Source organism: Lepisma saccharinum, chromosome 28, assembly GCF_977018435.1.
Source record: "Lepisma saccharinum chromosome 28, izLepSacc3.1, whole genome shotgun sequence".
In the NCBI taxonomy this organism is placed as follows: domain Eukaryota; kingdom Metazoa; phylum Arthropoda; class Insecta; order Zygentoma; family Lepismatidae; genus Lepisma; species Lepisma saccharinum.
This window is the reverse complement of record NC_139256.1, coordinates 3,917,028-3,939,627: the sequence shown is the minus strand read 5'-3', so window position 1 is coordinate 3,939,627 and position 22,600 is coordinate 3,917,028. Positions and strand designations below refer to the sequence as shown.

Genomic DNA, 22,600 nt, shown 5'->3' with positions numbered 1-22,600 from the left:
CTGCATATTTAGACATTCCCTTTTTTAAAATAAAAAGTACAGAATGGATATATATTTATATGCATAAAAATTAGCACAATATTGCACTAAATTATAAGATATTTATAGATATATTGGATCAGTAAAATTATCGGTACTGTTACCAACATAACGATACACCAATATGCCTATATCGGCTGACACCGATTAATCTGTCTCATGGACATAAACACATATTTTATATGCGAACTTCATATTGGTCCATTCGTGATTCTCACACACTTACAAAGTTAAGCAGCACCAATTGGCTAACATCTTTTTGCTGAACAGAAGAAAAATCTAATACCACACACCTGAACAACATCTCTCAGTTCAGTCTTTGAATCTATTGCCTTAACAATCCTCTCCAAGTGCCTGACGGCCAACCTGCATTGCTTCCTCACTCCTCCATCATACAACTGCATTGTTCCTGGGACGAGAGCTATCTGGCCCGCTACGTATATAAAGTCCCCTACCTAAAAATACAGCAGCTATGTAGAAGCAGGAAACATTGATGTAAAAATATATTTAAGTAAATTTTGGATAGTAAGCAACCAGAATGCAAAAGTATGTTGATACTGGCACACGTCAGGCATGCTACTGCACTCTATGTACAAAATATATCCAGCATTTTTATTGAATGCTCATGCCATGTGCCATAATAAAAATACTCACTGACACACTGTAAGGTTGTTAACTTATATTTCACACTTCATACATTTAATCCTTTGTCTTTTATGTGTAGCCCTGCAACCAATTTAACAAAGATTTTGTGGACATTATTTTTATATTTAAGGGAGATTTCACACAGAAGTGACAAGTGACATGTGCCGTGTGTCACTTTGGTCTGAAAGCTGCTTAAATGTAGTAAGGTAAAAATGTTAAGTTCCCAGTCCATGTAGCACCGTGTCGTGAAGGCACATTTAGGGTATGTGGAGGTAGGGCTCCACACATTCTCAATTTCAGCCATTTTGGTGGTGATGTGATCAGCACCACACTACGGCTGTCTTTACCATCCAGGGATGCCCCCAGTACTCATTGATTTGAGGCTGAGTGAGTCCCAGAGCCACTTTATGCACGGACAAAGACAGAAAAATTCCGACCTTAGATCAACCACCCTGGGAATCGAACCCGGGTCTCCAATGTGATAGTCCGACACTATACCGACTACACCACTGCAGCTCTTAAATGTGACATCTTTCAACATGTATGTGCTCCTCTATTGAAAATGTATGACAAGTCAAGTGAATTTGTCTAAATTTAGGATAACAAACTTATGGTGTGCCAAGATGAGTAATTTTTAAAAATATATGTAGTATATTATCTTCACTGTCCACACACACATGCAAGTGGTGTGGTGGAACATGGGCACGTTCATTTGGTACTTTGAGAAAAGATTCAAAACAAACAAATGAACTCTTGAAATATGAACAATAATAGATATTTTATGTGCAGTTTTCATACAATACTTACTGGACACTAATAGAAGTCAACAGGAATCATTTCATACATTAGCAAGGAAAAATGATGAAATTGCTGTAATGATTATATGAAAGCTTCTTATCTAATACACATAATATGTGAAACAATATATCTGCCGATACAAAAATGTCCAAGTATTACAAGTGAAAGCAGTTCAAATACACCCAAATTTTACATGTGTAAGCTTTGTACTAGTACATGCCTACCTTGGTTGAACATAATACATACATACATAATAAAATACAAATTTACCATACATACACAAATATTTGTGTAGTCCCTGACATTCAACCTGTAATTTCAAAGTCACGGATGTCAGTTATTTTCAAAATCTTTAAATTTGATTGAGAATAGCTGTCAATAGTTATACATTTACAAATAAATGCATTATACAACATGACAGCTAGACAAATTTAGAAACAAATACATTATTCTTTCCCATCATAATGATGAGATTTTACAACTCAATAAATTTAATGAAGTTATTTTTACAATAGCAGAATTAAAGATTAGACAACCTAATATGTTTATTTCAAGTGTGCAATATCAGAGAATCTGAAGCAAATGAGAACCAAATGTTTGTATGTGTGTGTAAAATACAGCGTGTCCCACTCATACATATAATAAAAGGAAAATATCACAACTTTTTTATTTACCAATATTTTTTGTCAAAACTTTGTACAAACATGTAACTCAGAATTTTTTTTTGTAAATCAAGAAAACTAGCGCACTTTCACATGTGAACTGTTTGTGGCACGGCAAATGTCAAACCGGTTGTCAGCCTCAAGCCACACGCTTTGAAGAATGTGCGGGGTAATGTTGCTTACTGCAACCACAATTCTTTCATGCAATTCTTGCAAATCTCTAACCGGTGTACAGTAAACTTTGTCCTTAACACACCCCCACAACAAAAAATCGCACACAGTGAAGTCTGGTGACCGTGGGGGCCATTCAATAAAATTCAAACCTCTTCCTATCCATTTTCCATTGAAATGTTCGTCCAGGAAGTCTCTAACAAGATTTGAGAAATGAACCGGTTTCGCGTAACAGTATTTCCCATTTCTTTATTGAAATGTACGATGGAACTACTTCTTTAGTACCTAAACCATAACGTCCACGAAATCGTCTCTGCACAAGTGTCACAGACTTCACTTCAGACAACGTTAAAACACAAAACACCTTTTCTTGTGGCGACCACATGACGAATGGCTACTGAGGAACTGATAATATAAGTTTTCAAGACATTCTGCCTCCTGTGCATGCGCAACTACCACTCAATGTGTTGCTAAATAACATTTCTGAGTCATTCTTTAAAATGAAACAAGAATCACATCATTCTGACAGTTTGTTTAGAAGTTATGATTTTTTCTTTTATTATATGTATAAGCGGGACACGCTGTATAGCCACCATGGAAGGATACAAACACAAACATTTAAAATTTTGAATTCTTCTTATTTTCCATCAGTTTTCTCTCTCTTTGGGCTGACTGTGAAGATGAGGACAAGTGATACATGTCCAGACGGGGACTCAAACCCAGAACATTTGGTGCAAAAGATAAATTATCAGTTTGCATTTATTTTTATTATTGTTTCTGGCACTAACAAAGATTTCTAGTGATTTAGTCTTCCCCATGTGAGGTAACAAGGTTCAAGGATTTGATGAGATGGTCACAGGTTTTTCTAGCCCCTTTTTTTTTTTTTAGTTTGTAAATGAAGCATCTCTATTGTGATATTACAAATTTCTTGTCACACACAGCATTAAATTTCTGGTTCAAGTATTGAAAGTTTTTTCTAGGGATGGGCCGATACCGATAAAGTACGAATATAAAATTTACCGATACCGATATTCTACAGATCCAATATAAAATTAGAAATGGTCCTTGAAGACCCTGAAAGGTTCATTGACATCCTTAATAAATGTGTGTTTCAAGATGACTGAGTGCAAAAGAAATTGCATATTTAGACATTCACTTTCTTAGAAAGTAGGGCATGGAGATTATCTATAAAAATTACAACAAAATGGCAGAATTTTGCACTAAATGATCAGATATTTATTGATATATCGGATTGGTAAAATAATCGGTAAGTTTACCGATAAACTGATACACCGATATGCCTATATTGACTGATACCGATAGAGTACCGATTAATCGGTCCCATCCCTAAAAAAAAAAAAACATTATAGGAAAAAATACACCAATTCCATACTTCAAACAGAAACTCAATTACACTAAATTTTGTTTCCAAACTTTGACACGGAATTTGTAATTAATATCGCAATGTAGACATTATGTTTACATGCTAAACAAGAAAAGAAAGAAAACTAGGAATAACAAGAAAAGAAAGAGAAACAGAGGAAAATAATAAGAATCAAAGCCAACACATCTAACATCACACCTTGTAATCAAAATTCCTTGGTTAGAAACTTGGTGGAGGCATATGGTGGTTCAGATCACAGTTTAAATTGTATGTCAAGGGTTCCCAAAAAATTTTGTTTCACGGTGCCCTTAGTCTTACAAGATTTTTCCGTGCACCCAAGTCAGGCCTATCTAAGACTTTCAACTAGTTAGTGTGAATAGGTTGCTTGCCTTAAGTTAAAAAATAAAGACATATTTTGCATTGATGAGATGGTCCAATTCTAAAAACGTGCGTAGACTAACAAGTAAGTGTCATTTCAGTGAAAATATTTTAACATTTCGCTGTGCTCCAAAAAGATGGAAACACCTGGTATAAAACAGGTAGCCATTTCAAACACGATTTGCATCTGAATGGTAGGTGGTGCTGTGGTCACTGTCACTTCCTGTAAGGTATACACCCTGGCCAACCTGACAGATGGGCCAGTTACAGTTCAGCGACCGGTCCGTGCAGGTTATCGTGAATCATGTCTGAGCTGACAGAGTTTCAAAGAGGGTAAATTGTATGTGCGCGTATGTGGGAGCTTCCGTGACGAAAGTAGCGGAAATGTTTGGTGTATCAAGAGGCAGTCTCGAAGATCATAACTGCCTACGAGACTTCCGGAAAAACCGCATCAGCGAAGCACCAGCGTGGATGCAAGTGTGTGTTGCGTGACAGAGACAGATGCACATTGGGTAGGATTGTGACCAAGCAGAAGATCACCATGGCTCCAAAAGTCACTGCTGAGCTGAATACAGTGCTTACAAACCATGTTAGCGTCAAAACAGTCAGAAGAGAACTCCACAAGCAGGGTATTCATGGCAGATCTGCAATTCCCAAACCACTCGTGACTGTTGACCATGCTGCTAGATGGAGACAGTGGTCCAACGCCCATAAAAACTGGACAATGGAGCAGTGGAAGACTGTAATCTGGTCGGATGAGTCATCTTTTACATTGTTTCCAACTGCTGGCAGAGTGTACGTGTGGAGAACGCCAGCACAAGTGTACGATACAGACTGTCTGTTACTGAGAGTGAAGCATGGCGGTGGTTCAGTAATGATTTGGGCAGCCATCTCCTGGTATTCTGCCGGACCCATCATCACCCTGCATGGACATGTCACTGCCACGGACTACATCACCATTTTGAGTGACCAGCTGCATCCCATGGTGCAAACTTTGTTCCCAGATGGTGATGCCGTGTTTCAAGATGACAGAGCCCCTGCTCATACAGCTCACATCGTCCAGAAAAGGTTTGATGAGCACGAAGATGAAGTGTCACATCTGCCATGGCCTCCACAATCGCCAGACCTACCTCAATATTATTGAGCCCCTGTGGTTGGTTTTGGAGACCAAGGTGCGAGCCAGCTACCCACCACCATCGTCTCTACAACAACTTGCAGCTGCTTTGGAGGAAGAATGGTACGACATCCCTTTGACAACCATCTGCGACCTGTATTTGTCCATTCAACATTGACTGCAGGCCGTTCTGCGTGCCAAAGGTGGTCCTACTCGATATTAATAAAGGTAATGTGCATTTCTGCAGGTGTTTCCATATTTTTGTCCATCCCCTGTATATGCCTAGTCAACTAATTATGTATCCTTAATAAAAATTCCTGCTGACATTCATAAATCTGTTTGCCACATTCCCAGATTGTTATTAAATGGTGGCAAAGACTTTATTATTACTATTAGTAGTAGTAGTAGTAGTTATGATATGGTTACTATCTTAATCCTACAATGCAGAGAGAAGTAGTGAAGAAACCAAATGAATAAAAATGTCGTTGTAGACATGGAATTTCTGCAACATTCCTGTGCATGAAAACAAAGTAATACCAAAGATAAAAAAATAACGACCATGTTCTACATGAAATACTATACCTTATTGTGGGCTTCCCTCGTGGTGAAATTGTACTCACATACAACTAACCTCCTGTTTAGTCCCCCATACTTGTAGCCTACCCTTTACACTGAAACCATTCTTTTAGTCGTCCATAAACACACATTTTATCTTACCCTCACAGCTTGACTGTAGGGTCCAATATTGGCAGGTGCCCAGTGAGAGACACCTTGTACGTGCATGGTGTGGCGATCATCCCGAACGTCCTCTACAGCCTCGTCTGAGGCGTGAAAACCCACGGCTTCCAATAGAATAGGAGATTCCTTGGGCAGTGGCACCTGAACACAAATTCTTACAGGAGGATTAAGACTAAAGCGTTTAATGTATTCTGCGTTGATGCTAGCATACTGGTTCATATCACTAATGTATAAACCCAAGGCAACAAGGTCAGAAACTAGTAGATCTTGAGTTGACAGAAGAGCTGGAAAAGAAAAAAGCAGACAATAAGGAGAGAATAGAGTTAGTGTCAAAATTTGGGGAGAGTGGGGAAGAATCAGGAGGTCGGGTCAAACTGGTTACCTTGTTTAGATTGATTAGTGCTACCTTCTCGTGGGTGACGGCAGCTATGTTCAACTAAAGTCTGTTCGGGGAAAGAATGAACTTCTAAATTCTATTTTTGTCTTTTTTTTCCATCAAAAGTCAGGGAGGGGTCACATGAACCGCTGAACCAACCAAGAAAAACATACCTGAATATCATAGGAAGTATACTTCATTAGCTACAAAATGAATTATTTTATCGGTCCGATATATATCTATAAATATCTTATAATTTAGTGCAAAATTCTACGATTTTGTTATAATTTTCAATGATAATCTCCATGCCCTGCTTTTTAAAAAAGTAAGTGTCTTAAATATGCAACTTCATTTGCATTGCATTCACCTGGAAATGCACATTTATTAAGGTCAATGAACCATTCAGGTTCTTCATGTATCATTTGGGATTTTATATTAGTACTTTATTGGTATCGGCCAAAATTTCATATTGGCCCATATCTAATTTTTCCAAAATTTTTGCCCCCAAAAACTGTGGTGCGTACTATGCATGTAATAATTCTGACAGCCAACATCAAACCGGGCAGGGTCATTCCATGATTTTGGGACACTTTTCCATCAAGTCAGGGAGGGGTCACATGAACCGCTGAACCAACCAAGAAAAACATACCTGAATATCATAGGAAGTATACTTCATTAGCTACAAAATGAATTTGTTTCAGGTCTTTGAGATATTAAGGTTTCTGTATACTGCTACATGAGCAAAAAAAGCCATGCGCCATGTTGGAAAAATGGCTGCCCCAGGAGAACTAAGGACAATAAATTTTTTTGAACATTGGTTTTGATATCTAGAAACGTGTACAAACGTATGTACTAAAAATGTTTTTTCTCTAAAATGGTCATGCAACCATTTTTTAAAAATTTGGTTGATTTGACATGCAATGACCCACCTATTCAACTGCTCATTCCTTCTTTTTCAAAATATATACTTTTTCTTTCAGTGACTCATGTAACATTTATACGAGGCACATTCAGGACCTTCCAAATAGCAGTTAGCAGCACAAGATTTCTTCCATTAAGGAATTTACACACTCTATGTATGTCATATTATTTGGCCAGTAATACATTTTAATTTTTATTATCTTTTTCCTTATGTTTTCTTTCATCCAAAGTACCATAAAAATCAGAACGTTTCTTCATTTTTTGATGAACTTATTTCAACCGCATTTCACATTAGTGTCGTTATCTTGTATGGAATACTGTTTCCATATTCAGAAACTGCAGGATTCAAGCTTTACAACCATATATAACATGATAGGGTTCTGTAAACATGAAAAATCAATGCAAGTGTCCCAAAATCATGGAAAAAATTTGGGGGGGCAAAAATTTTAGAAAAATTAGGGATGGGCCAATATGAAATTTTGGCCAATACCAATAAAGTACTAATATAAAATCCCAAATGATACATGAAGAACCTGAATGGTTCATTGACCTTAATAAATGTGCATTTACTTTTTTAAAAAGCAGGGCATGGAGATTATCCATAAAAATTATAACAAAATCGTAGAATTTTGCACTAAATTATAAGATATTTATAGATATATATCGGACCGATAAAGTAATTGGTAATTTTACCAATAAACTGATACTGATGCAGTACAGATTAATCTGTCCCATCCCTAGCAAAAATCTATAATTTTATTTCATTTTGCATAAATACGTATTGTGTGGCAAAAGTGAATTTCATAATTAAATGATAGCTATTCAAATTATATACCACCCATAAAGAAAGTATTATTTCTCAGAAACTAACAATCATAGTGTTATGAAACATATATTGTGTTGTTCAATACAGATCATGATTATAAAAAACATTATCATTTTCCCTTCTTAAAAACTTTACAACTGCCAAATGTTCAATTTTCACCAACTAAGTAGAAAAATGTGAAACTGGCCACCACTACCACTTGCCAGCACATGCACTATATAATAAAAGGGTCTTACGCAGTGCCATTTTGTACAGATAATTGTAAAGAGTTGCTGCAAATTCAAGAAAAAATTAACTTCTTCGTATGTTGCACCAATGATGGGGAAAAAATGTCCTAATATGTCCTATCACATTGGAAATGGGAAGCTATGACAGATAGGGAGGTACATTAAAGTGAAGATCTTATTTGGAATAATAAATCATAATTACCAGAATATTACCAAGAAAGAGAATACCTACACTCTAACTTCTCCAGAGCAATCGTGGTGGCCTTTCCGGCATCTTCTGCACTGCCAAATACATTCCCCACCCAAATCCACCCGGCACTGTTCCTCTGCGTAACTGGATTGTCTGGCAGAGAGGAATCTTCCAAAGATTCACTGAACTCAATGGAATTATCCACAATTATGTGCTGACAATTTATTTCAGTCGTAGTTTCCTCGGTCTCTCTCTCCTCTTCCTTTTCGTCAGTCTTTTCAGCCGAAGGTCCAGGTTCAGATTCTTCAAGGTCGCACAAATAGTCTTCGGGCGTTTTCACGGAAACGCTGCTTAGCCGCTCCCTCATGGAAGCCACAGGCTGAAATACAACTGAAAAGTTCTACCCACAGTTTCACACCAGTAAGCTCTCATATCATGCCATCATACCAAAGAATATGAAGAAGATAAACATTCTTTCCATCTAAAAAGGTGAAAGGTAAAGTTCCCCGTGCATATAGCACCGTGTCATGAAAGCAGATTCTCGATCTCGGCCATTTTGGAGGTGACGTGATTAGCAGCAGGCTCTGGCTGCCTATACACCCCACGTACCCATTGATTTGAGGCTGGGTGAGCCCCAGAGCCATTTTATTTTGGGACAAGCCCGGAAAAATTCCAACCTTATGTCACCCACCCTGGGAATAGAATCTGGGTCTCCCACCAGACCATCATGGCTCTTTCTATCCAATTTGGTGGTTTTGTATAGCTTTTTGACCAATTGAGCTAATCATGCATATGCGAGTGAATGTTGAGATAAACACAATTATGTAGCCATGATTTACCCAGGGTTCACACCTGAAACCTCTGACTTTACAGCACATCATGTTGACCACTCTGCCATGGAAGCCAAGTCAAAAATATACTATTTTGAACTTTAATTATTATAACATTGCCAGCTAATATATTTTGCAATACACATTAGACTGTTTTTCTTGTATGTACGCATTGCTTGCATGATAGAATTATTTTCCAGTAGTTTACGGTTATTACAAGCATAAGAAAACAGTTTTTTCTTTGTCAAAATGAAAATAAATGTCTGATGAAAGGAGCGTGTGTTCTCCTGAAACGTCACAAAGAAAAAACTGTTTTCTTATGCTTGTAATAACCGTAAACTACAGGAAAATAACACATTAGATTACTTAGTATTGTTAGTTCTTGAGAAAAATGTACATGCAGCATGCAGTACATGAAAACGTTGAGCACATTACAGAATTTCAGCTACTATTAATATTACTTGAAAACGAACTGTGACACCTGCGAAAAATTTCAGCACTGACATAAAATTCACAAAAAAAAAAGTTGTATTGTTCAATTATATTCTTGATTTCTTGTTTTAAGTTCACTGTATGCACAGGAAGGCTAATCGGGGTTGGATCTACAGTTTAAAGTAGGACCCAAACCACGGTGCCATGTGTCTCCATCAGGTATCAAACCCACGGGCACTTGATTACAAGGCAACAATGTTAGCACTATCCAATCGGATGTGGTCAGCATTTCAACATACTGCATACACATCTTTCTCAAGAACCAATTATACAACGAGATAAAATGTTACAAAAAATTGCAGGTTCAAACCATGAGTACGGCAGGAGGTAGCATCATCACCTACATCATCAATTCATCATCGTGATTAACCCAATAAGTAAAGAAGCAAAGTAAAGCAACCAAAATATAAATTATGTGTTTCTAGAGATCGTTTTTAATGTGCTGACAACATGGGCATAACACTTGTAGTTTTATCTTTCGTCTAGTGTATCTGGGAAGGTTATGATTGATTTAGTGCCAAAGGATATTTTACATATAAAAGTGTTTGTGAAGATTCATTATTACACTAATATTTAACAAATTTGAGAACAATAGAACAAAACTGCTTTTCAGGAATTACGGAAATATACTTACTTCTTTGTCTGTCAGGTGCATCTTCTTGAAATTAATGTATCCCACAGGAGCAATGGCATCGTCTGAGTGTATTATAGTATCCTGTTCATCTCTGAAATAAGGCAATACATAAAATTGAATGAGGCAAGTCAGAATGGATGACAAATCCAAACAACAAAGTGTAAAATAATTTTACTTTTAAAAGGTTTGTAGCCAAAATCTTCCATTAGAACACTACACAGATGAGAAGCAAAAAATATTCACCAAGCAGGGAAATCAAATCAATATTTTCTGCACTGTACCCTTTGTCAAGCAAAGTAAAAGACTAATAAATACAATTTATTTATTTTTCGTTTTTGTTCTTCTGGATGGACAGATTAAACAGTACAGTTGAACCATGATTTTGAGGGGGCCAAGGTATAGTTTTAGTTTACGAACATGAACAACAAAGAGGTTGAAGATTTATAGTGAATCTAGTGGCGAGGACAGGGAAGGGACAGGAGTCAGCTGCCCCTCTTTCATGCAGAATCAAGAATCATCATGCAAACAAGAAAAAATATTCTTTTAGCCTAAATATGTTGCCCTCCACAAAATTTCTACTTTGAACTGTAGATCCAGTTAGCATCTCTGTGCATAAAAGTGAACTTAAAAAAAAATATAGGGTGACGTGTGTGCACCAAGACGAACCCCCAGTCATTGTCGCAGGTTTCCCATGACCCGGTTATGCTACTTATTCATAGCTCCACAATTTCCTCACGATGGTGGGTGGCCACAGGTCCCATACACAGGTCGAAATCTCGGGAGAAAAGTCCATACGATTCCTCCAGGAGACTTGAACCAGTGCTCGAAACCAAAGCCTGATGCCTTAGACCATATGGCTACAGTGCAGGACAATGTACAGAGATAATATTAAAATATCTGATAATACTTACATAACAATGGACTTTGCAAACAAGGGGCAATCTAGAGTGAACGTCTCGTACTCTCCACCTTCACCACAAACATTCAGCCCATACTTTTCTCTCTAGAATAGAAGTTTGCAAATAATACATTAGGAACTACCATGTTTTGAAAGAAGTACCGGGGTGAGTTGTAAATTCATAGTGTTTTGTGAGACAGAGGTTGCCAGAACTCGAAACAGGTGGTTAAATGCGCAGCACAGTGAATAGTTACTGACCACATCACATGTCTGTGTTAGCAGACAGGAAAACGTGCTGAAGCCAACATCCATGGGCTTGTGACTCATGAATGTATGAGAAACTAATAGTTTGTGTGCCACTATGGAAAAAACATGTTGAGCGTCACAGCTGTAGCAAGAGAAATCAGTAGTGAGGAATGTGATGCAACATCAAGAAAATGATCCAAACGCTACTGCTCTGGAGACATCAGGTTGCTGATAAGTAGGGGCAAGCATATTTCATTTTTGACGAAAACACAGAATGTGAAAAAACACATTGTAGTGTTAATTTTTCATGTTTTTGAAAGGTGTGAGGTGCATTTTACTACCATCCTTTGTCATGCAATGATGCGAAATGAACAGCAAATTAAATGAAAAATAAACTCTTAAACATGAAATTTAAGTAATTAACTCTGATACACTTACTATTCATTTTTTCGCGAAAGTTTATTTCAGCGATTGATTTTGCCACTCCGTCTGGTGGCTTCGTCAGGCGTGGTTCCTTCTTCTTCCGCTTGTGCTTGTGGCAGCGCTAGTTGATGCAGCACTTTCACATTTTGTTGTTCTCGTGCGGGTGTAGAGCTTCCTTCTGTTGCTGCACCTCGGGGTTTTGGCACTACACAAGGTGGTTCCAGATCTTGCCGATCCCCCATGGGATGCTTAAACTACACTCCAAACTTAGCAGCAAACTTCGGAAATTCAAAAAATGGCTCTCCTCCAACAATCTCTGGTGCATGCGTGCGGACAAAGGGAACCAATACGTAATAATTACCAAGGAAACTTACTCAGCGAAAATGAAAGAAAACTCAACTCGGAAGGTTACAGGCCACTTGACTCCTTCCCCCTTTTCACAGAAGAGGAGAGGAAGAACCTAAAAGTTCATGACCCAGATATCCCTGCAGTCTATGGCATCCCAAAAACCCACAAACCTGGAACCCTCCCTCCGTATAATAGTCACCGGCATCCAGGAAACCGACTCTCAAAATGGCTACAACAGAAGATCAGTGAACACAGCCACCGTCTGAAGTACTGTGTCCAAAACAGCCAGGAAATAAAGGAAATTGTCATTGGATACGTGGGAGCTGACAACATAAAAATGGCCAGCATAGACGTCCAGGAAATGTACCAGTCCATACCAAGAAGCCTAGCCGTAAGTGAAACCAAGAAGTGGCTATTATCTAACACAAAAAGCTCATATGAAACTGAACTAATCATTTCCCTCCTGGAAGTTTGCCTTGAAACCTCTGCCCTTCTGTTCGAAGGCCAATTCTTCTATCAAGAGGAAGGACTAGCCATGGGAAACCCTCTATCTGCTATCCTCTCCAACATAGTTATGAATGCAATAGAAACCAATGTCTTGTCCTCACCCATCCTCTCTGGAATTGGCTACAGGCAGTATGCTGACGACTCCATCCTCCTTTACAAAAACCCTGAGCACTTGCAAGATGCTGTAAGATTATTTAATTCGGCTCACCCAAGCATCCACTTCATACCAGAGGAAGAAAAAGACAGCACACTAAACTACCTAATCTCTCCATAGGCAGGAAAAATGGCAAACTCTATACAGAAAACCCAACTCCAGAATGCAATACATCCACAAACTTTCAGGTCACTCTGCACGGCAAAAAAACAACATCTGGATCAACTTCTTCCAAAGGGCCATCAACCTCACCTCAGAACCCGAAGACCTGCAAACTGAATTTGAGCATATCATCTCCCTTGGAATCAGCAATGGGTACAGCCGACAGGAACTCCTCCAACTACTGGACACTACCAAAGCAAGAAAAATGAACCAGCCACCCTCCCAGCAAGAAAAGACGGAAGGAAAATGGATCGGCCTCCCCCGACATCCTGACCTAACCAAAAATATCCAAAAAGTTCTTTCCAGACACAGTTTCAAGGTAGCAGACCAGCCCCCTGCTTCCACAGCCTCCCACCTAACCCATTTCAAACGTTATTACACCAACCCCAATGCAAGAAGTGGCATCTACATGGTCACCTGCGCATGTGAAAGCAAATATGTAGGGATGACAAAGCGCCACCTTGATGAAAGGCTCAAGGAGCATGATGCTGACCACAGGCTTGGGAGGATAAGAACAGGCCTTTCTTGCCACCTCATAGACGAAAACATAGCATAGGCTCTTCTAAAATAATCATGCAAGCAAAATCCACACTAGGTAGGTGTTCAAAAGAAACCTACGCAATAGTGACCATGCTTGCTCACCTCAACACCAATACTGGGCCCCTAAATAAACCCTGGCTTCCCACCATCAGGAGTATGCACAACTGCCCAACCTGTTCTTCTCCAACAACTAGCTCCCACCCAACCTGCTCCTACCCTGCAACAAGCGCCCACCCAACCTGTTCCCCCCCTGCGACAAGAAACCAAGCACAGACCCCAAGCTTTCGCAAAAAAGACTGCCTGCGCAAACGAGCAAACACCGCCCCGCGAAAGCAGACGACAAGATCTGGAACCGCCTTGTGCAGCACCAAAAACCTGAGGTGCGGCAACGGAAGGAAGCTCTACACCTGCACGAGAATGACAAAAAGTGAAAGTGCTGCATCAACTAGCGCCACCACAAGCACAAGCGGAAGAAGAAGGAACCACGTTGGCCGCAGCAAGACAGTTCAAGCCTGACGAAGCCACCAGACGAGTGGCAAAATCGATCGCTGAGAAAAACTTTTGCAGAAAAATGAATAGTAAGTGTATCAGAGTTAATTACCTATCTCCGCGTAACCGCCAAACTGATATCTTTAGATGCAATATGAAATTTAAGGTTTATTTACCGATGTGACACCTTCTGATCTCTGAATTATCCTGCGAGTTATGCAAGTCATGGAAAGTTGATTAATTCTGCTGTAAATATTTGAGGACTTCTTTACACAGGAATAAACTTCATACTCTGATAACTACATAAATGTGCTATAAAAAGTGAAATGTTAATTTTGTGTAATAAGTATAGTTTCTACATGAAATTTAGGTTTTTATTCATCATTTTATTATTCATGCCATTCTATGTACTGCTCTTCATCCCGAAATATGCCTAGTTTTTGTAACCATAAGCTTGATCTTTTATTGACCATAAATATGTTGGTCCACTGATAAGTAACCACAGAAAACAAGGCCCTATCTCTAATGTTAAAGAGCACCCTGGAAGTAGCTCCTGAATGTTAGCAGAAAAAGTCCATGAATTTCAAACCACCTGCAGCAGCTCAGTTTTTGTTCCAGTTGATCTCGAATGGTTCCGCATGAGCCAATCCCCAAAAACAACCTAAGCAGTGTGTCACCCTTCATAACAGATCGATGAAAAATCCACACGACAATAAGTTTTGTATGTGTATGTGTGGAACGTTTGAGAGTCCTGTTTACTGAGCTTATGCCACATGGTCATGCAGTTGATGGGAACTTGTACACGAACTAGCATGTTCTGTTCCAGTGATACCCAGCAATGGTGAACTGGAAAAAAGGTGATCGTGCAATGTAATGTCCCTTGCCACAGGTTGCGCAAACTCAAGAAAAATTAAGGACTTGGATGACCTTGAAATCCTATTGCCTCGGCCTATGGCATCCGTTTCATTCTGATGCCCTTCTGGAGGGGCAGACTGTTGAATTCCTTGGAGGATATGATGAAAAGACAAATGGTATAATGCGAGTTTCTTTGCATCAAAATCAGTTACCTGGCTTTGTCAATCATTGGCTGAATGTTGCAAAAGGACCACACGCTTCAATGAACTATATTTCTCGGAACAGGCGACTGTTGTTGTTATGTGGTGCACGGTTGAACACTGAAACACTACAAATTTATGGCTCACCCTAGTAAAATTAATTTAAGAGCTACAGCAGCTACTACCCAAGAGTTAAATGGAAATGTGATTCTTATTTTCCCACACTTTAAACATTATATTCCATTTTAAGACCAATCTCTACCGTTTCATTTTCAACTTCTGTTAATTTAACCATCTTTATGTCCTTAGATTAGAAATGTGTGTCTTAAAAAAATATACATTACAATGTTCAAAAGAACAAGGCCTAGTACTCACCATTTTTTGTAAGTGTGGTTGCATTTCTGAAATGGTTTTTCCAAGATGAAGACCTGGATCTAATCCTAGAGATGCTACTTTGATTATTATGGCATTAAGTCGACAATCTATCATTTCTTGTAGCAACTCTGATTGGTCCCTTCGCCACAAATATGCCAGGGAAATAAGACCAAGCCGAGAGCACCTGCAAAGAGAGTGAAACTACAATCAACATTGTGGATGTCTTACAGTGAAACCTTGATTTTACATTTTGACCAAGCTAAAAAAAAACTTGAAATGCGGGAAAATGTAAAATTGAGGAACGTAAAATCAGGGTCCCACTGTATTTGTTAAGTGTGCTTCAAATGCACACGAAATATTTTTCAGATCCAATGTTACTAAAAAATGTATTTAATACACAGTTTAACAATTTTTCTTAACACGGTTTCGAGAAAGAAAGAAAAAATTACTTGTCTCTTTTACACACACCAATAATTTACACAAAAGCCTAATTTACAATAAATTAGGGATGGTCTATAAAGGCATATCAGTGGACAAGATTATTTTACCGATCCAATATATCTATAAATATTTTATAATTTAGAGCAAAATTCTAACATTTTGTTATAATTTTTATGGATAATCTCCATGTCCTACTTTTAAAAAAAGTAAATTCATAATTGATTGATCGAGTTGGTGTTTTAAGTCCACTTTATGCATAGTAAGGCTAATCGGGACTGATCCGGGGTCCGAACCACTATGTACCTCCACCAGGTACTGAACATGGGACCCCTTGATTACCACAGCGCCACCGGGGAGGCAAAGTAAATGCAAAAATTGGAAAGTTACATTACAGTAATCTGGAAGGAGATCAATGAAACATTCAGGTTCTTCAAGGACTATTTGCAATCCTATATCGGATCATTAGAATATCGGTTAGCGGTAAATTTTATATCAGTAGTTTATCGGTATCGGCCAAAATTTCACATGGGTCCATCCCTAAAATAAATTCAAAATTCGAAATAAATTTCTGATAAAAATGTAGGAATAAAACATATATTTTACTGGAACTTGAATTCTTTTACACTTATTTTTATTGTAGAGATGCAACAGAATAATTGATACGCTACTGGCATTGGGTAATAAAGGCATATCAGCATATTAGTGAAATTACCAATAACTTTATTAAACAAATATATTAGGGATGGGCCGATATGAAAATTTGGCCGATACCGATAAAGTACCGATATAAAATTTACCGATACCGATAACCGATATTCTACCGATCCGATATAAAATTAGAAATAGTCCTTGAAGAACCTGAAAGGTTCACTGACCTCTTTAATAAATGTGTGTTTCAAGGTGACTGCAGTGCAAGAGAAATTGCATATTTAGACATTTACTTTTTTAGAAAGTAGGGCATGTATATTATCCATAAAAATTACAACAAAATGGCAGAATTTTGCACTAAATTATCAGAAAATAATCAATATATCGGATCGGTAAAATAATCGGTAATTTTACCGATAAACCGATACACCGATATGCCTATATCGGCCGATACCGATAGAGTACCGATTAATCAGTCCCATCCCTAAAATATATCTATATGTGCAAAATTCTATCACTTTAAATATTTTTATGAAAGTAAATGTGTAATTCGTGCGACCTGGTTTTGTAAAGAAAAATTTAAATACGCTGTTTCTTTTGAAATGGTAAAACAAATTGAAGAATTAGTTACAAACATTAAGTAAGTGAATGAACCCTTTTGGATCTTCACAAAATAACTGCAGATCTATTTTGGATCAGTAGATTATTGGCAATCACTACATTGTACATTTTATGCTGACACTTTGTAGGTATAGGCAAAGATTACATATAGGTCAGTCCAAGTGCATCACTACTGGGTGGGCTCTAGCCCACCTTAAAATAGTCTCACCCACCGTCCCAAATAGAATGAATACACGATTATATATTATTTAGATAACACAAACTTAAAAAGCTGGTAAATAATTATAGTATAAAGCACACAAAGTGGCCTTAACCATTGACTAACATAATTCAGTTTCACTTCAAAAGTGAAGAATGTTTCTAGAATCTCCATTAGATTGGTTTCCTAATGCAAAATATTATAATGTGCACCAAAATGATCAAATTAAACTTTTAACACGTGTAAAAACAATGAGTAAACCTACAAAAATAGAAATTATTGAATAAATCTGATCAAAATCGTTATTCTATAATTATTTTTACTATTCCGGTAACTGTGACTACATGAGTTTTGGTAAATTAAATATTTTTTGAATGTTACCAGTTGAATACAATTCTTCCATTATTACGTTGACAAGCTTAGTCTTGTAAAAGCCTAGAGAAGCTTTTCTTTAACCAATGAAAGCTTACTTCGTTTTATTTTTATAATGTTCATTTTTTTTACATTCATTTGGAGACCACATTGGGTCCATCCCTACTTTATTGTTTTTCTATTATTAGTCTTTACAAATTGTCTGGGATTATTTATGCAGCTGACTGTACAGTTAGTTCATAACAAGTATTAAGACAATCTGCAGCATGCTGCGGCCTCTCAAATGGCTTAGCAGTAAGGCTGTCACCTAGGGTTGTTAAACGTTCAGGAATTTTAAATAAATTTGATTTATTTAAATCAAAATCACCAAGTGTAAATGGGTTCTGGACCGTAAAGAATCTTTTTATATGTGAAGTATTTCAATTCGGTCCAGGAACCTTTCTTCTGGGTGAATTTAAATACGGTCTAGTAAACGTTGTTTTTTAGATGAATTTAAATGCAGCCCAAGAACTTTATTCCCGGATCAATATAAATACGGTCCAAATTCCGTATTGGAATGAAACAATACACAACTTGGGCCGAATTTTAAATTGTACCAGAAAAATGGTTCCTGGTCCTGTTACGGAACCCAATAGAACCCATTGCAATTTAGGTTCCTGGAACTCTTAACAACCCTGCTGTTACCTTGTAATCAAGAGGCTTACTGGAGGCACAGTGACAGCAGGTTAGATCATACTTTAAACTGTAGATCCAGTCTCGATTAGCCTATCTGAGCATAAGTTGGAACATAACATTGAAGAGGGATCACCCAGCAGTGGTATCTAATGCAAGCATATATCAAACATTAAGACAAGAAACATAACAGAATTAAAAGACTGAAATCTTCCTTACACACTTTCAACTCTGACCCTTTGATAGTCAGAGAGGATGGCTCCCACGGCAACGGCTTCTACTGCTACTTCTTCCTGAAAGGAAATTAATTTCAACACTTAATATGGCTTTGGAGCTCTCAATTCTTTATTACACAATACTACTACAATGGTATCAGCTATATTTGACCCAACCTCACTTATGAATCACAAATAATGTTATTTTTATTCTTCATGTTTTGTTGCTGATCTTTTTTTGTCTTTATTAAATTTTACAAGCAGGAACAAAAACCCTATGCATAGTAAATCCATAGCATTGCACTGATTATAAAATCATCTACAAATTAATGAAGCACACATACTTACTGACAATATCCAGGTTCAAGTGGGGATGGGACCAATTAATCGGTACTCTTATCGGCCGATATAGGCATATCGGTGTATCGGATCGATAAATATCTTATAATTTAGTGCAAAATTATGCCATTTTGTTGTAATTTTTATGGATAATCTCCATGCCCTATTTTCTACAAAAGTAAATGTCTAAATATTCAACTTCATTTGCACTGCAGTCACTTGGAAACACATATTTATTAAGGAGATCAATGAACATTTCAGGTTCTTCAAGGATCATTTCTAATTCTATATCGGATTGGTAGAATATCGTTATCGGTAAATTTTATATTGGTTGAGGCAAAATTTCATATCGGCCCATCCCTAATTACAAGTAATGAACTTTACTACAAAAACTTACTGTAACAGTCTTCAACAACTGATACAGATCTTCCACTTCGTCTTCTGCTGTCTGTGTGTATATCCTCCCCTGCTCCAAGGCGGTTCCCTTAATAATCTGCCGAAACAGGGGCAAACCCATGGCTTCAGCATACAACCCAACTCCATGGTGGCCAACTGTTTGGTACATGTAGCTGTCTAGCTCATCTAAATATGTTTGAAAAATGTCAATTAATTTCTGGAAATGTTTACAGAAGCAAATCAAAACTCTTCTCATGTAAACAAATTGCTATCTTTATACACATGTTTATACGAGGCGTATTTTTTAAGTAAGTATCGTTTTGATATGTACAAAAAACAAGGAGAAAGCACTTATCGAACATCAAGCTTTTGTATTCCGTCGTCATAGAAGTTTGCCGCCTGAGTTCACAGCCACTGCAACACGGCCATTTTGAGGCTATCGTCGTCATCGTGGCGCTGACCTCTGAGATGCTTCTTCAGTTGCAAAAACACGTGGTAGTCACTGGGTGCTAGATCAGGGCTGTATGGAGGATGATCAAATTGTTCCCATCCAAATGATGCGATGAGATCTTGAGTTCGATTGGCCGCATGTGGACAGGCATTGTCATGCAGCAAAACGATCCCTTTACTCAGCATGCCGCGCCTTTTGTTTTGAATGGCACGGCGCAGTTTTTTTAAAGTCTCACAATATGTTTCAGAATTTATTGCGTCACCACGAGGCAAAAAATCAACAAGCAACACCCCCTTCCTGTACCAAAACACAGTACACATGATTTTCCGGACTGAAATTGTCTGCTTAAACTTCACTTTCTTGGGCGATGTTGAATGCCGCCATTCCATGGATTGTTGTTTTGTTTCGGGTGTAACGTAGGCCACCCATGTTTCATCGCCTGTGACAATTTGGCTTAAGTACGCATCACCTTCAGCTTCATAACGCACAAGAAAAGTCAAGGCGCTACATAAACGTTTGCTTTTGTGCGCCTGTTAACATTTTTGGTACCCATCGCGTTCGGTAACAATTTCGTAGATAACACTTCTTGAAATTTCAGGGAACTCCTCTGATAACGAAAAAAACCGTGAAGCATCTGTTCTCTTTCACTTTTTTGTCGACTTTCTGCACCAAATCGACAGTGATCACTGAGGGTCGCCCACTCCGTTCCTCATCATGAACATTCTTTCGGCCATCTTTGAAAGCTCTTACCCATTTGCGTACCATTCCCTCACTCATAATGTTTTATCCGTACACTTCACAAATCTGATGGTGAATTTCAACTGCTTTCACGCCTTTAGCACTAAGAAAACGAGTAACAGCACGTATTTCACAGTCGGTGGGATTCTCAATCGGCGGAGGCATTTTAAATACGCAAACGCAAATGTATACACGATCGATTGTTGCCGCAATGGTGTCTGTAACTTGCCAACAGATGTAGGTACACAGTGCGCATGCGCGGGACACCGACCGCAGCGGCGGAATTTCAAAACGGTACTTACTTTTAAAATACGCCTCGTACAAACTTGGTAATATAGGGAAACAGTGAAGAAGAAGTATAGAGACAGTTTGATAGTTGGAATGAGGAAACCAGAAGAGCAGGAATGAAATTCAGTGCTGAAAACGAGAGAGGTGCTAATAACAACAAAAAACAGAGCCAGAAATGAACCAAGAATAAAGATTGGCGTGGAAGAGTTGAGTGTAGTGGAGAGCTTCAAATATGTAGGAAGCATAATGGAGAGAAGTGGAAGAATAGATGAGGAGGTAAACAGAGGAGGACAAATGGGTGGTGGACTATATCAAAGCATTCGAAGATTAATATGGAACAGGGATGTACCTATGAAATACAATAAGATAATACAGTGTGTCCGGTTGAAAATATACCAGTAAGAAATTTGAATAATTTGGTAACCGTTCGTGATAGAAATGTCCGGTTACATTTATTTGGAAGAGGGAATCATAGAATTTTATGATAAGCAAAAGAAAATTGCAGTACTCTCCTCAGTAGATCTCAATGTGAGCTCCTTTGGTGGATCGACAAACATCAAGTCGGTACTCAACCTCAATACATACGTTGCGCAACGTTTGATGTGTCACAAGAGCACATGCATTGATAATTCTTTCTCATAGATCGTCCAACCCTTGCACAGGTGTTTGGTAGACAATAGTCTTGACATACCAAAAATTCACAGGCAGTTATTGAACATGAACGCGACAGCCCAAAGTTAAATGAGTGGTGTGCTTTGACACGAGATTCTGTAATTGGGCCTTTCTTCTTTGTAAGGGCTAGTTACGTAATAAGCAAGTTACCTTGAAACGTTAGAACAGTATGCTGTACCTTGTATATCTCATGGGTACATGTTCCAACAAGACGTCCTCCCCCCATCGAATTATGTCCGTTGTGTCAAGAACTTCCTTCATAACCAATTCCCTGGCAATTGGATTGAGAGGGGGATCCTCTTAAATGGCCTCCAAAGAGAAAAAAAAAAAAAAAAAAAAGGCTGCCCGACTTGACTCCTCTGGACTTTTTTCTGTGGGGAAATGTCACGACTATTGTCTACCGAACACCTGTGCAAGGGTTGGATGATCTATGAGGAAGAATTATCAATGCATGTGCGTCTGTGACACGTCAACGTTGCGCAACGTATGGATTGAGGTTGAGTATACTGACTTGATGTTTGTCGATCCACCAAAAGGAGCTCACATTGAGATCTACTGAGGAGAGTACTGCAATTTTCGTTTGCTCATCATAAAATTCTATTATCCCCTCTTCCAAATAAGCATAACCAGGCATTTCTATCACCAATGGTTGCCGAATTATTCAAATTTCTTATTGGTATATTTTCTTCCGGACACACTGTATACAACACATACGTGGCAATAATTATGTATGGAGCAGAGACTTGGACAAAAGACAGACAAAAGAAAGATGCAGATGAATTTTTTAAGGGGTATATTGGGAAAAACTAGAAGGGATAGAATAACGAATGAGGAGATCCGACAGACAGTGGGTGTGGTGAAGCTCCAGCACAGGATAGATCAGGCACAGATGAGATGGTTCGGCCACATGAAGAGGATGGATGGAG

The 22,600-nt window shown here is 38.3% G+C and overlaps 1 protein-coding gene across 3 annotated transcripts in view; it reads right to left on the bottom strand.

Annotated features, from left to right (window-relative positions):
- The window catches only part of LOC145981044 (uncharacterized), a 36,619-nt gene that overhangs the window by 6,541 nt on the left and 7,478 nt on the right, over positions 1 to 22,600 (bottom strand). For 2 of the 3 annotated variants that reach the window (XM_083114141.1, XM_083114142.1), the window contains exons 3-10: positions 19,527 to 19,711; positions 18,795 to 18,868; positions 15,623 to 15,806; positions 11,337 to 11,428; positions 10,426 to 10,516; positions 8,512 to 8,869; positions 5,909 to 6,213; positions 333 to 494 (exon numbers count right to left, since the gene is read on the bottom strand). In XM_083114141.1, coding sequence (XP_082970267.1) covers positions 333 to 494; positions 5,909 to 6,213; positions 8,512 to 8,869; positions 10,426 to 10,516; positions 11,337 to 11,428; positions 15,623 to 15,806; positions 18,795 to 18,868; positions 19,527 to 19,711 — 1,451 coding nt within the window. The remainder of the gene's footprint in view (positions 1 to 332; positions 495 to 5,908; positions 6,214 to 8,511; positions 8,870 to 10,425; positions 10,517 to 11,336; positions 11,429 to 15,622; positions 15,807 to 18,794; positions 18,869 to 19,526; positions 19,712 to 22,600) is intronic. The other variant, XM_083114144.1, reaches the window with a different exon arrangement.